Genomic DNA, 15,355 nt, shown 5'->3' with positions numbered 1-15,355 from the left:
CGGCCCACCGCAACCTCCGCCTCCTGGGTTCAGGCAATTCTCCTGCCTCAGCCTCCTGAGTAGCTGGGATTACAGGCACGCGCCACCACGCCCAGCTAATTTTTTGTATTTTTAGTAGAGACGGGGTTTCACCATGTTGACCAGGATGGTCTCGATCTCTTGACTGACCTCGTGATCCACCCGCCTCGGCCTCCCACAGTGCTGGGATTACAGGCGTGAGCCACCGCACCCGGCCCAGTGTAGCATTTCTTTTTAAAGCCTATGCATTTTTCACTGTATGCAGAAACAAGAGGATAGAATGTTGGTTCACAATTTTGTTTTTTGGTACTTTTTTCCGACAGAGTCTTGTCCAGGCTGGAGTGCGGTGGTACAGTAACACGTTGCTGCATTCTTGACCTCCAGGGGTCAGGCCTCCAGAGTAGCTGGGACTACAGGTGTCTGTGCCACGAAGCCTGGCTAATGTTTTTATGATTTGTAGAAATGGGGTCTTCCTGTGTTGCACAGGCTAGTCTTGAACTCCTGGGTTCCAGTGATCCTCCTGTCTCAGCCTCCCAGAGTGCTGGGATTATAGGCGTGAGCTACCGTGCCTAGCTTGAGACCCCCATCTCTGCCAAAAAAAAAAAAAAAAAAAAAAAAAGAATAAAATTAGCACCTGTATTCCTACTTAGGAGGTTGAGGCAGGACGATTGCCTGAGTCTAGGCGTTCGAAGCTGCAGTGAGCTATGAGTGTACCACTGCACTCTTCAGCCAAGGTGACAGCTCTTAGAGACCCTGTCTCAAAAAACAAAACAGAACAAAAAGTTGCTGGTGTGTTTTAGAAAATAGCTCTTTGACCAGGATGAGATACAGTTGACTGCTACAGGTTTATTATTCCCTGTTAGGTAACAAACTTTTGAAAGCCATACTTCATTATAGATTTACCTGATTATTTCATAACTGCTATTTTAAACCATTTGCTAAAGTCTCATGAGCAATGATAAACTACAGACATTTTGTTTATAAAGATAGCTTTTTCTCAATCACATTTTGTTTGACATTCTGGGACTTTCTGGGTATCATAGATTTTCATGTCTCTCCTGAGCCAGTGTTTCAGCATTTACAAAAATTTCGGTTAACACTGAACCTGATTGTTTCCCATTTCAGAAAGTATCTGTGACAGTTAAATTCAGGGGGCAACAAGAATGGAAATTATTTCTAAATATGTATCTTTGATGGCAAATTGAGTTCTTGGAAGCAGAGTTATTAGGAAGAAAATGACTCAGCAGAAAACAGTACCATTTTGATCCGGGTGCTGTGTTGTGCTCCTATAGTCCTAGTTTCTCAGGAGGCTGAGAAAACAGGAACCCTTGAACACAAGAGTTTGAGACCAGCCTGAGCAACATAACGAGACCCTGTCTCCAAAAACCCATAAAACATCACCATTTTAATTACAGTCTTTATTCTGCTTTCATATTCATAGTTTTTCTTGTTATGATAAATATTTTCAAATAATGTGCATCCAGTATATTAGTTTTTGGTGTTGTGATACATTACCACAAAATATGTGACTTAAAAACACACATTTATAATTTTAGCAGTTCTGGAGGTCAGAAGTTCAAATGGGCTCTGCAGTAAGATCACGGCATCATCAGCACTCTGCTCCTTTTGAAGACTCTTTTCTTGCCTTTTCCTGTTTCCAGAGGCCACAGGCATTCGTTAGCTCATGGCCCTGTTTCTCCTTGAAAGCTGAGTCCTCACACTGCTGTTTCTCAGTTCTCTCTTTAAATTCCCTCTTACACTCTTAAGGAAGTGATTGCACTGGTTTCATCTGGATAATTTTGGATAATCTCCCTATTTTAAGGTCAGCTGATTAACAACCTTAATTACTCTTTGCCATGTAACTTAACATATTCATAGGTTCCAGGGACTGGGACATTAGTAGGATGATGAAAGTGTTCTGAAATATGATATTCTAAACATGTTCATGGTTGTACAGTTCTGTAAATTTACTAAAAATCATTGAATTGTACAATTGAAATGCGTGGATTTTATGCTACATAAATTATACCTTCGTAAAATTGCTTTTTAAAGAGACCTTGGCTGGATGGGGTGGCTCATACCTATTAATCCCAGCGTGTTGGGAGGCCGAGGCAGGAGGATTACTTGAGCCGCAGGAGTTCAAAACCAGTCTGGGCAACATAGTGAGACCCTGTCTCTCTCTCTTTTTTGTTTTTTAAGTTTAAAATTTTTGTTTCTTTCTTTTTCTTTCTTTCTTTCTTCTTTTTTTTTTTGAGATGGAGTCTTGCTCTGTTGACAGGCTGGCGTATAGTGGTGCAATCTTGGCTCACTGCAACCTCCATCTCCTGGGTTCAAGCAATTCTCCTGCTTCAGCCTCCTGAGTAGCTAGGATTACAGGTGTTTGCCACCATACCCAGCTAATTTTTGTATTTTTTGTAGAGACAGGGTTTTGCCATGTTGCCCAGGCTGGTCTTGAACTCTTGACCTCAGGTGATCCACCCACCTCAGCCTCCCAAAGTGCTGAGCCACTGCACCCAGCCTAAGTTTAAAATTTTAAAGACAAAAATTTTAGAAACCTTTAGGTGCTCTTCTTTCATTTTAGGAATAAATTCAGATTTCATTTTCTTTTTTGAGACAGTGTCTCATTCTGTCACCCAGACAGGGATATAGTGGTATGATAACAGCCTTCTGAGTAGCTGGGACTATAGGCACAGGCCATCATACCTGGATAATTTTTCAAAAAGAAAAATTATTTTTTGTAGAGACAGCTTCACTTTTTTCCCAGACTGGTCTTGAACTCCTGGCATCAACTGTTCCTCTTGCGTCAGCCTCCCAAAGTGCTGGGATTCCAGGCATAAGCCATCATTCCTGGTCCTTTAGTGGTAAAATATACTTTACATTTCCCATCTTATTTTTTTTTTTTTTTTTGAGACGGGATCTCACTCTGTCACCCCAGCTGGAGTGTAGTAGCCTGATTAGGGATCACTGTAGCCTTGAACTCCTGGGCTCAAGGGATCCTCCCACTGCAGTCTCCCAAGTAGCTGTGACTATAGGTGCACACCACCCTGTGTAGTGCTAGCCTGGCTAATTTTTAATTTAAAAAAAAATTTTATAGAGATGACATCACACTATGTTGCCCAGGCTGGACCAGTCTTGGGCTCAAGCAATCCTTCCACCTTGGCCTCCCAAAGTGCTGGGATTCCAGGCATGAGCCACCATGCCCTACCCGTCTTAACCATTTTTAAGTGTACCATTCTGTAGAGTGTTGAGTGTATTCACATCATGTTGCAACCAATCTCTAAGATTCTTTCATTTTGCAAAACAGAAGCTATGTGCTCATTAAACAACTGCCCACTTTCCATATAATTATTTGACCTTTGTGACAGTCCTATTTCACTTAGCATAAAATCCTTAAGATTCATCTATAATGTTGCATGTTTCAGAGTTCTCTTACTTTTTTAAGCTAAATAATATACCATTACATATATAAGCTACATATTGTTTATCTGTTCATTGGTCAGTGGACACATGGGTTGCTTTCACCATTTGACTATTATGAATAATACTACTCTGAATATGCATATTCTTTTTTAGAACTGCTTTTAGTTCTCTTAGATACTGAGAAGTGGAATTGCTAGATCTGATAAGTTTTAACTTAGTGCTCCAGCTTTTCTTCTGTGTCTTTCAATTGGCTTTGCGTCTTCCACTCAAACTCACCCTACAAGACATTATACAATTTTGAACTAATTTGGACCTATTATGTTGAAAGTAACAAACTTCAAACTAGATAATGATAAAAGGGTGTATTTAAGAATAGATATTGTTATGTTACACAGAACCCAAGGACAGAAATGTGTTTGTGTTTCAGGAACAGCTAGACTCAAGGACTTGAAATACCTTTAGGTTTCTTTCTCTGTGTATTTTATCTATATGTTTGCAGGGGTGTTTTATCTCTGTTGAAGAGAGCCATGACTGTCCAGAGCTCTCAAATGTGTAATTTATAGACCAGGTACTATGAGAGAAACTTTCTCGGTTCCAATTCCAAATTTCTGGATACCCTCACCTCCATGAGCCACTGTGCCCAGCCCTTAAAGAACATTTTGAAGAATTGTAGCGTGTATAGCCTTGTGCCTACCACCTAGATTCCACATGATTAACATTTTTGTCATATTTTCTTTCCTTATATAGGATTTTTAAAAAACCATTTGAGAGTTGTAGACATTATGTGACCCTTGATCCTTAAATGCTTCTGCATGTAACTTTTAAAAACAAGGATATTCTCATACATAACTATGTGCTATTATTACCTAATACAATAATAAAACAATGCTACCACTTCCTTCTTTTTTGTGGCAGAGTACTTATTTTTTATTTTCTACTTGGAACATGGTTTAGCTGCTGAAGACACTTATAAGGACCAGTTCTAAAAAGTAATAAAATTGATGGATCAATAAATAGCCAGGAAAAGAAGAGAGGAGAAATAATTTTAGACTCCATAGGGCTCTAAGAAGTGAGTAAAATGTTGATATTAACTTGGTCCCTCCTCTGAATGTAATTTTCCACAAATTATTTTTTCTAGTTGTCTTCACGTATTAAAGAGTATCCATGAGTACATTTTTAGGTTGACAGTATTGACAGTTGTCTTTAGCCCAACTTGAATTCTCTATTTGCATTCATCTTTCTGTTTCAGTGAAAGTCTTAGTTTCTTTCCAGGCTTCAAAATTCATAGTAGTTATAGGTATGTAATGTTTGGCCCCTCTTTTTAGTATTCCATGTTAGATTCCTGTCACATTGATGTTGGAAGGCCCTGGTTAAGAACATCTATTTTGCTGAGCCTTTTTCTGGCCAAATTCCTTTTTGGTCATTCAGAGATAGTAAGGTCTTCGTGATTCTTGGTGGGTACATGCCTTTAGTAGCCGTATTATTGGCATACCCCAGGTGAGGAAAACCTGTGGTTCAGGATAACTGTCTCTTGAAGCCCTAAGATGCTACTGTTCATGCCTGATAAGATGGGTTCATTATTCTGTTTCCCATTTAAATTTATGTCCAAATAAGGCTGGTAGTTTTCTTTTTCTCATAAATAATTTGCATTCTTTTGAATGCAATTCAGAGAATGGAAAAAAAAGGTATCTATTTTTTCTTTTTCCTTGAGAATCTGAGCTAATGGCATTCTTTCTTTATTTCTTTTTCTTTTTTTTCTTAATGACAAGATCTTACTCTGTTGCCCAGGCTGGAGTGCAGTGGTGCGATCTCAGCTCATTGCAGCCTCAACGTCCCGGGATTGAGTCTTCAGCCCCCTGAGTGGCTGGGACTACAGGTGTATGCCACCATGCCTGGCTGATTTTTGTATTTCTTTGTAGAGATGGGGTTTTGCCATGTTACCTAGGCTGGTCTCAAACTTCTGGGCTGAAGTGATCCATCTGCCTCTGTGCCTCCCAAAGTGCTGGGATTATTATAGGCATGAGCCACCACGCCCGGCCTGGTTTTCTTAACTGTTTTCTACTGTCATATTTTTGGATGATGTTTCTGGCCATATATAAGTATGTAGATGGTTTTTCTTCATAAGACTGCCTTATGCATGTATATATATTACAAAAATAAATGTTCTATGTTTGTGAATATATGCAAGATTTTTTTTTTTGAGTTGGAGCTTTGCTCCTGTTGCCCAGACTGGAGTGCAGTGGTGCAATCTCGCCTCACTGCAACCTCCACTTCCTGGGTTCAAGCGATTCTCCTACCTCAGCCTCCCGAGTCTGGGATTACAGGCATGTGTCACCACGCCTGGCTAAGTTTTATATTTTTTAGTAGAGACGGGGTTTCTCCATGTTGGTCAGGCTGGCCTCAAACTCCCAACTTCAGGTGATCTGCCTGCCTTGGCCTCCCAAAGTGCTGGGATTATAGGCGTGAGCCACCTTGCCCTGCTGCAAGATTAATTCTTTAAAGAATTCAGTTTAATGGGGATTACAGCTCACTTATAGAATTCATAATGGTAATTAGTATGTTAAGAAAATCAGATGTTCAGAGTGTTATATAATTGGAAAATTCTGGGTAAGTTAAAACTTTTGAATAGGTGTGGCTCTGAATTCTATTAATTGCCTAGCCTAGGGCAAATTACCTCACCTGTCAGTGCCTCAGTAGCCTCAACTATAAAATGAAGATTGAACAAAGTTGTATTTCATTAGGAAACATGTCAGTGTCACCAAATTCTTCTCCAGTTCAGGTTAACTTCATTGTCAGTGTAGTTGAAACTATGCTGTGTACCAAGCCCATCTTTCACCCTAAGCAGGAAAAGCTGCTTTGGGCCCATAGCCTCTGAGTGAGAGGCATTTGGAATTACCTTTGTTTGAAAGTCCCTGGTTGGCTATAGACTATAAACACTGAAGGCAGAGGCCATGCCTGTCTTGCAATTTGCTGTATCCCCAATGCTTCAGGCCAGGTGCCTAGCATAAGGATAAATGCTTATTCATTAAATATTTGTTGAATGAATGACTGCCAACCTAGGACAATTGCATACATTGCCTCAGCAGCCTTCACAGCCAACCTTATAATGAGATAGGTGGTATCAACTCAGTTTTACAGATGAGTAAAACTGATGGAGAGGCTTAGCTGCTTGCTCAAAGCCCCCACAGCCAAGGATTGGAGCTGACTCTAAAGATCACACTGTTTTTTTTTTGTTTGTTTGTTTTTTTTGAGATGAAGTCTCGCCCTGTGGCCCAGGCTGGAGTGCAGTGGTGCGGACTCAGCTCACTGCAACCTCTTCCTTCTGAGGTAAAAGTGATTCTCCTGCCTCAGTCTCCTGAGTACCTGGGATTATAGGCGCCCACCACCACACCCAACTAATTTTTGTATTTTTAGTAGAGACAAGGTTTCCCCATGTTAGCCAGGCTGGTCTTGAACTCCTGACCTCAGGCCATCTGCCTGCCTTGGCCTCCCAAAGTGCTGGGATTATAGGTGTGAGCCATTGCACCCGGCCTAAAGACCATACCCTTTGAAAAAAATTATTTAATTGTGGTAAAATCTTCATGACATAAAATTTACCATTTTAACCATTTAAAGTATGCAATTCTGTGGCATTAGCTATATTGGCAATGTGCAACTATAATCACCATCCATCTTTTTTTTTTTTGAGACAGAGTTTCACTCTGTTGCCCAGGCTGGAGTGAGTGCAGTGGCATAATTTCAGCTCATTGCAACCTCCGTCTCCTGGGTTCAAGTGATTCTCCTGTCTCATCCACCCAAATAGCTGGGATTACAGGCATGCACCATGCCCAGCTAATTTTTGTATTTTTTGTAAAGACGGGATTTCACCATGTTGGCCAGGCTGGTCTCAAACTCCTGACCTCAAGTGATCCACCCGCCTTGGCCTACCAAAGTGCTGGGATTACAGGCGTGAGCCACTGCACCTGGCACCACCATCCACCTTAACCTGTGCTTGTTTTCACTGTTACATTGCCTCCATTTGTTCTTCAGGGTACTTTTAACCATCTAAAATTAGATTTAAAACTTTTTTGAGCAGAAACACTGAAGGAATCTGGAAGTTTAAACTTTTAGATTACACTAAATGCTGGGTCAATGTTTTTCTTTTCCCATCACTTCAGCCAGCTCCATTTCATGAAGAATTTCTTTTTGGCTAATAATAGCTGAGTATGTTGTTTTGAACAAGAATACCTGCTGTCATGTCTGCTTTCTGACACTGAATTGGAGCTGTTTGGTCTATGCTTGCTGTTGCTCAGCCTAGTGGGCCACTAATTTAAATGCTCTGAACTCTGAGAAGCTGTGTACCCCACATTTATAGCTGTGTACCTGCTTGATGGGTTAGATCACTTGGGCTAAAGTCCACTTTCTGCCTTGTCCTTGGGAAATGAATTTGCTTTGTCATTCTCTTCTCCAGCTTCCTGCCAGGATTCCAGTTCGCTGCTTTCAGTTTCAGTTTGGGATTTAAAATGTTTCTTAATCTTTGTCTGGCTAAATTACCTGTATAATACACATACAAATAAGCTTTGACTGTAGGGTAAGTTGGAAATGTGTGAAAGGATATTTGAGGATAGGAATGGATCTGCTTAAATTGGGTAGCTTGACTTTTCCACTTACTAGTTTTCCTACTGCAGTGGTCTTGAAGTCCTGTCCTGATAGCAGAGCCAAGGGGTGAAATATGACACAGGCTGGGGATGAGAATTGGCAATTGTCCCGAGTGCACAAATAGTTTCTTCACTCCCAAACATATTTTAAAGCCAAGTGAACAGAAAACAATTTAGCAGGCTACTTGTTGAAGACCTGATGCAAAAAATATTCTCTTTTCAAAAAGGTAGACATACAGCTTTTCCAAAATGTTTTCAAAAGAGCAAATTGCAAACTAGGCTTATTTTTCTCCCATATTATCCCTGATCCCTAAGTATAATGCTAATTCCAGATGTACTTCTAAGCCTGTTTGTGGATGGTAAGGGCTAGACTTCTCCGAGTTTGACCAGCCACAAACATCCTTCACTTAAGATCTCTGTGAGCTAGATAGGAAACTGCTGAAAAGACTAAAAGTCCAAGCCTTTGTATTGAAGAGTCAAGCAAAGAGATCTAGTTTGGCCCCAGCCCAGCTCTCTATATGTAAATGTTATCAAGCACACATACCATACATAGGCAGGCGATTGGTATTGTAATTCCAGTCATTACTGACTAATAATGTCAGGCCACCATTGCATGAGGCTTGACCTCAGGTACCTGCTCTAAATATAGCCTTCCTTTCCGGCAGCTGCAAGCACCTGGAGGAGCAGGCAGGCCCCCAGCAGAAAATTATTTGCTGTTACTAGCATTTCTGTTGATCAGTTGTGTACTGTCAGAGCTTGTTTCATGCTATGTTTATGTATAATTAAAAACAGCTCTGTGAATTCATTGGTTTATGGTTGGATTATGTTTAGAAACATGCAGTTTGGATTGTTGTATAGTGTGGGAAGTGGGGATGATGTCATTCGTTTGAGTAAGACCAGAAGAGAAGCAGTTAATGTAATTACCAACAATTTCCTTGATCTCTGTAATGAACACAGCTTACTGAAACGCTTTAGTGGCCCTTGGTTTCTGGCACTGATCAGCCAAGCTGACAATCACGCGCTTCTGTTCATTTGGAAACTCTGGTTTATGTGCTTGGTAGTTCCTTCTGATGAAAGGGGATTTATGAGTAATTAAAAAGAACACCAACATTTACCAAATGATACTTCCAAAAAAGAAACTACAAGTGCCTCTTAAACGTGAAGGTACTCAACCTCTCAAGATCTCACTGAGATACTGTTTTTTGAACCTATTAATGGGAGACATCCAAAATGTTAGAGAAAAACCACTGATGAGCAAGTGGGGAAAATAGGCACACTCTTACATTCTTGGTGGAAGCATTAGTGTACAACTTTTATTGAGGGAAGTTTGGATATATTTATTAAAACCACGAACTCTGACCAAGCCATATCACTTAATAGGACTTTATCTCACAAATGCACTTGCGTGTATAAAAAACTGTGTGTGCTTAAGCTTATTTATGGAAGAGTTAATGATTGGAAACTAATTCAAAAGTCGACTGGTTAAATGATAATCCATCTGTATAGTAGTTACAGCTGTAAAAAACAGTGAGGAACCTCTTTATGTGCTAACACAGGGATGTCTTCAAGATAGAGTATAAGAGAATGAAGCAAAGGGCATTGTATATTATGCTACCTTTTGTATAAAAAAGGAGGAAAACAAGATGGTATATCATGCTTGCTTGACTGTGTGTAAGAAAGTTCTGGAAGGATATTTAAGAAAGTAATATGGCCAGGCGTGGTGGCTCATGCCTGTAATCCAAGCACTTTGGAGGCCAAGGCGGGCGGATCACCTGAGGTCGGGAGTTCAAGACCAGCCTGACCAACATGGCGAAACCCCATCTTAAAAAAAAAAAAAAAAAATTAAAAAAAAAAAAGAAAGTAATATGAACAGTTATGTCTGTGTGTGTTGAGGGAAAAAGATAATATGGTTTTCTTTGTGTGAAACTTTTCAAATGATATGCATGCATTATTTTATTTTAAAAAGTAGAGCTCCTGGTTGGGCACAGTGGCTCATGCCATTAATCCTAGCACTTTGGGAGGCTGAGGTGGGTGGATCAGTTGAGCTCAGGAGTTCAAGATTAGCCTGGGCAACATGGCAAAACCTCTCTCTCTCTCTTTTTTTTTTTAATATTAAAAAATAATAATACAAAACAAAAAGTAGTGCTTCTTTGAATTCCATAGTTATACTGTGCTCTTTTAATTGATTTCTTTACCCATTTCCTATGGGTAACAAGGGAGATTTCCTCATACTGTTGCTGATGTTAGTAATGTTTGTTACTTTCTATGTGGGGAGAAAGTGATACACAAATTTGTTGGTCCTGGTATTTTTCCTATTGTTCCTCAGCCAGAATACAAGGCTTTAAAGACTTGTACACCAGGAGCCTCAGGTTCTATGACAAACCCTAAGAAACAGGATTTTTCCTTTTGTTTAACAATTAGAATAATATCATCTGGATAGTACTGAAGTCTTTTGCCTTTTCTCTTTTTTTTTTTTTTTTGTAGGAACCTACAAGCAGCAATTGGCGCCTATTATGACTTTGAGAGCCCAAACATCAGTGTGCCCTCTATGTCCTTTGTTGAAGATGTCACCATAGGAGAAGGGGAGTCAATACCTCCTGATACTCAGTTTGTGAAAACATGGCGGATCCAGAATTCTGGTAAGTACAAAATGGGCAATTTTCCCTTGCCTAGTTTTCGTTTTCTTAATACTGATGTTTTAGCTTATATATATGACTGTGTAACTGGGAGCTTTTTCTTACACATGATATGTAGCATTTTCTTGTCCTGGTGTGATGACCAAACATTAGTGAAGTGTCTCCTGCTCTAAAGTAGGGGGAAGAATTTATGTCTCATGCCTCTAAGCCACCTATGACTTAATGGCATCTAAACACAATCCAATATTGGTTTGGTACTAGGAACTGGACTTGTGTATGATGGAGTATTGTCTCCACCTGTACAGTTTTACTTCATCACTTTATTTCTGCTCTAATTAATCTTCCAGTCATTTCCAGCAGGCTAGAGGGAGGTATATCCTTGAATAGAACAAGGTAGTTGGAAAGAGCTGCGAGCATCTGTTCTTTTGAAAGCTCATTTTATTTATTTATTTATTTTTACAGCCACAAGGATGATTCTCTCTGAAATTTATCTGAGTCATTAATGCTACTTTGAAAAATAGGGTAGGAAATATGGGAATTTGCTCAGAATAGGAGACAGAGAAATTATTGGTTTAAGAAAAAGAATACAGGCTGGGTGTGTTGGTTCACACACAGAATCCCAGCACTTTTTTTTTTTTGAGACAGCATCTTGCTCTGTTGCCCAAGCTGGAGTGCAGTGGTGTGATCATGGTTCACTACAGCCTTGACCGCCTGGGCTCAGGCGTTCCTCCTGCCTCAGCCTTCCAAGTAGTTGGGACCACAGACATGCACCACTGTGTCAGCTAATTTTTTAATTGTGGGGATGGGGACTTCCTGTGTTGCCCAGGCTAATCTTGAACTCTTGGGCTCAAGTGATCCTCCCACCTCGGTCTCCCAAAGTGCCGAGATTACATGTGTGTACACTGCACATGGCCTCCCAGCACTTTTACAAGTCAAAGCTGGAGGATCACTTGAGCCCAGGAGTTTAAGACCAGCTTTAGCAACGTAATGAGATCCTGTCTCTACAAACACTGAAAAATAAAAAAGAATTAAAAATAAAAATAATATATATAAGAAAAACATTGTTTTGATGTACTGCAGCCTCTTTTTAAGACAAACTAGAAATAAGTTAACCATAGGCTGGTTTTCTTGTCTCACGCTTATAATCACAGCACTTTGGGAGACCAAGGTTGGGGGATCACTTGAGGTCGGGAGTTCAAGACTAGTTAGGCCAACATGATGAAACCCCATGTAAAATTACAAAAATTAGCAGGGTATGGTGGTGGGCTTCTTTAATCCCAGCTACTTGGGAGGCTGAGGCGGGAGAATTGCCTGAACCCAGGAGGTGGAGGTTTCAGTGAGCTGAAATCATGCCTTTGCGCTCCAGCCTGGGCCATAGAGTGAGACTCTGTCTCAAAAAATAATAATAATAAAAAACGAGCGCTCCCTTCGGCAGCACATATACTAAAATTGGAATGATACAGAGATTAGTATGGCCTCTGTGCAAGAATGACACACAAATTCGTGAAGCGTTCCATATATATTTTTTTAATTTTACATAAATTAATTTAAAAAAAGGAAATAAGTTAACCATAGTTCTTTGAAAATAGTGTCTATATATGTGTCTAAATTTTTTTTTCAAGACCAGGTGTCACTCTGTCACTCAGGCTGGGGGTGCAGTTGTGCAATCTTGGCCTCCTGGGCTCAAGTGATCCTCTTGCCTTGGCCTCCTGAGTAGTTGGGATTACAAGTGTGAGCCACTGCACTATGCCTGGCTAATTTTTTAAATTTTTTGTAGAAATGGGGTTTCATTATGTTGCCCAGGCTGTTCTCAAACTCCTGGGCTCACACGATCCTCCTGCTTTGGCCTCCTAAAATGCTGAGATTATAGGCATGAGCCACTGCACCTGGCCTTAAATTATTTTCTAATGACTTTTGGGGGCAGGGATTGGGTTTAGTATTTCTTGTCACATCTAATGATAATTTACGTTGACTGGCTGGGGGTATTCTAACTTTCTTATTATTAATGAGAACTTCTAGGCAAATTCTGAGAGATGGAAAACTAGGCAAAAGAGTTAGTATTTAACTAAAAATATGTGATTGTGGGGGTGCCCTGTCTAGCAAGTTAATTTGACATGAGATAATTTAAAACTCTGGAGACTCAAATAAACCTGTAAAAGTGACCTTTTATTGACTTGGTTTACTTTTCAATTCTTTCCAATTCGGTTCTTTATGATGGGGAGAGACTGGCTAGACTAGCCTTTTGTGTAAGAATGTACCAAATTGAATTGTTATTCTTAGTTTTTTTGGCTTATTTAGAAATAACTCTCCTTTGGAGGAAATTTCAGTGTGTCATTGACCAAACACATAATCTAGACTTACCCGATGTTATAGATGACTCAGGACTCCTGTGACTTTGTCAAATTTTCATTCTCTCTCTTTCCTTTTTAGTTGTAACAGTGGTAGTTTGGGAGGTACATGGTAACAGAGGAAAATAGCCATATTTTCTATTTGTCTTGAAATTCTTGTTCAAAGTCTAATTTACTTTACTTTGCCTAATTTCTTTCTCACTTTGCTTAATTTTGCCTGCTTTTAAAAATACCAACAATTTATTTTATAATAGCTTTTATTCATCATGTTTCTATTCTGAATTAAAAACCTGTTGTATTACTGATTAAAAATCCTTTTGGAGGGCTGGGTGCAGTGGCTCAAGCCTGTAATCCCAGCACTTTGGGAGGCGAAGGTGGGTAGATCACTTGAGGTCAAGAGTTCAAGACCAGCCTGACCAACACGGCAAAATCACGTCTGTACTAAAAATACAAGATATTAGCTAGGCATGGTGTTGCACACCTGTAGTCCCAGCTACTTAGGAGGCTGAGGCACAAGAATCACTTGAACCTGGGAAGCAGAGGTTGCAGCAGTGAGCCAAGATTGCGCCACTACACTCCAGCCTGGGCAACAGAGCCAGACTCTGTCTCAAAAAAAAAGCTATCGGAGCCTACCCATGAGATTTTTTTCTTTTTTAAGTAAATGAAGTTTGTTTGGAAAGTATGACTTATTCAAAAGTTTTATTTGTTTATTTTAAAGTGAAGCCAGTACCTTGTTTACTTATAGTGAAAACAGTGAAAATGGCCTGGCTTTCTGTGAGCTCTTCAGTGTTTTTAAATACTGAAAGTTGTTAGTGCTGTTGAAATGTTTTACATACCATCTTGTGGCAGACTAACCATTTTATATTTCAAAAAAGCCTCTTGATATATCTGCTTACTTACTAGACTGTTACTTGGGTTAATGGGGAGCTTGGGGAGGTTGATATGTAATAGTTAGAATGTCAAATCAGAACCCCCAAAGCCTACCTTTTACGTTGACTTACAAAATTGGTGGGCCTGACTGCTTTTCCCTTCTGCTTTTGCTTTGTAACTTCAGTTTAAAGCAGCCTCTGAATCTCTTTCCTCCTGTAAAAGGGCATTCTTGTGCCTGAACAGGTCTTGAAAGGTTAGGTAGCAGTTGCTAGAGATTTTATCTTTTGAGGTGCTTTGCATAAATAGGTTTTCTTTTCTTCTGGAAGTTGTCCACTCAGCTGTAGAGTAGTTTTATATCTATAAATTGGATGTTTTCCATTTGGTTAAGGAGAATCTGTCCACCCAGAACTGAGTAACAGGCATGTTATTCAAGAGAGGAAGAACATGCATGTGCACAAGTTCTTTGGCATCATCCTAATCTGGCCTGAGTTCTTTCTGTGAATATAGTAGTAACATAAAAGTAGGGCAGGCCTTGGCTGTTTCTCCTCTGGCTGTCTTAATCTCATTCACAACCTCCCTAAGAAATAAGCACTCACTGAAAGAGCTACATAAATAACAATTTTCATGGTACTTTTGTCTTGTCATGTTTTAGGCATGCTGGGCATTCAAATATGCAACAGATGAGATTGATAGGAACCAAATGTAGTTGTCTGAATAGCTTTCTCGAAGAAGGCAAGATGTCACACACTGTTTAAAATTAAACTGCTGGCCAGGTGTGGTGGCCCAGCTCTATAATCCCATTACTTTGGGAAGCTGAGGCAGGTGGATCACCTGAGGTCAGGAGTTCAAGACCAGCCTGGCCCACATGGTGAAACCCCATTTCTACTAAAAATACAAAAAAATTAACCAGGCATGGTGGCAGGTGCCTGTAATCCAAGCTACTTGGGAGGCTGAGGCAGGAGAATTGCATGAACTTGGGAGGTGGAGGTTGCAGTGAGCCGAGACGGCACTACTACACTCCAGCCTGGGCAGCAGAGTGAGACTCTGTCTCAAAAATAAATGAATAAAAATAAATAAGTAAAATTAAACTCCTAGTATTTTTTAAGTTCCTAGATTTAGACATGCAAAAACAGAACTGAGACATTTAATAACATAGATGCAGAATTCTGGGATTCAGGCTTCTGTCACTGTAGAAATATTGGAAACTTAGTAAACCTGAGCAGGAAACCTTGGGAGTTAAAGTGAAAATGTGAAGCTCTCCCTCCAAAGATCTGAGTAGACAGAATTCCCTTTACTCTAGTACCTAAAGCTTCTCAGTTATTATGCTACCATGCTCTGTTGTACAATTGTAGTGAATATTAAGCTGAGCATGTTATGATAACCCTAGTGTTTCTCTGACTTTGGTGAAATAGTTGCGACTGTCATA

General features: G+C 40.0%; 1 protein-coding gene, 1 long non-coding RNA gene and 1 other non-coding gene across 6 annotated transcripts in view; 2 read left to right on the top strand and 1 right to left on the bottom strand.

The window, feature by feature from the left end:
- LOC116533649 overlaps positions 1 to 14,952 on the bottom strand; it is a 24,578-nt gene extending 9,626 nt beyond the window's left edge. The window contains exons 1-3 of the long non-coding RNA XR_004261386.1: positions 14,943 to 14,952; positions 7,744 to 7,754; positions 1,119 to 1,123 (exon numbers count right to left, since the gene is read on the bottom strand). This is a non-coding gene — a long non-coding RNA (uncharacterized LOC116533649). The remainder of the gene's footprint in view (positions 1 to 1,118; positions 1,124 to 7,743; positions 7,755 to 14,942) is intronic.
- The window catches only part of ILRUN (inflammation and lipid regulator with UBA-like and NBR1-like domains), a 113,119-nt gene that overhangs the window by 34,142 nt on the left and 63,622 nt on the right, over positions 1 to 15,355 (top strand). For all 4 annotated transcript variants that reach the window (XM_032253468.1, XM_032253466.1, XM_032253467.1 and 1 more), the window contains exon 2: positions 10,560 to 10,714. In XM_032253468.1, the coding sequence (XP_032109359.1) occupies positions 10,560 to 10,714 (155 nt within the window). The remainder of the gene's footprint in view (positions 1 to 10,559; positions 10,715 to 15,355) is intronic.
- Positions 12,131 to 12,234, top strand: LOC116533748. Its single transcript, XR_004261430.1, has one exon. It is a non-coding gene; the product is annotated as a U6 spliceosomal RNA (small nuclear RNA).

The sequence above is a fragment of the Sapajus apella genome, unplaced genomic scaffold (assembly GCF_009761245.1).
Source record: "Sapajus apella isolate SASKATOON/1434 unplaced genomic scaffold, GSC_monkey_1.0 scaffold83, whole genome shotgun sequence".
Lineage (NCBI taxonomy): Eukaryota > Metazoa > Chordata > Mammalia > Primates > Cebidae > Sapajus > Sapajus apella.
Note: the sequence above shows the minus strand (reverse complement) of the source record. Positions and strands in the feature narration are given on the sequence as shown.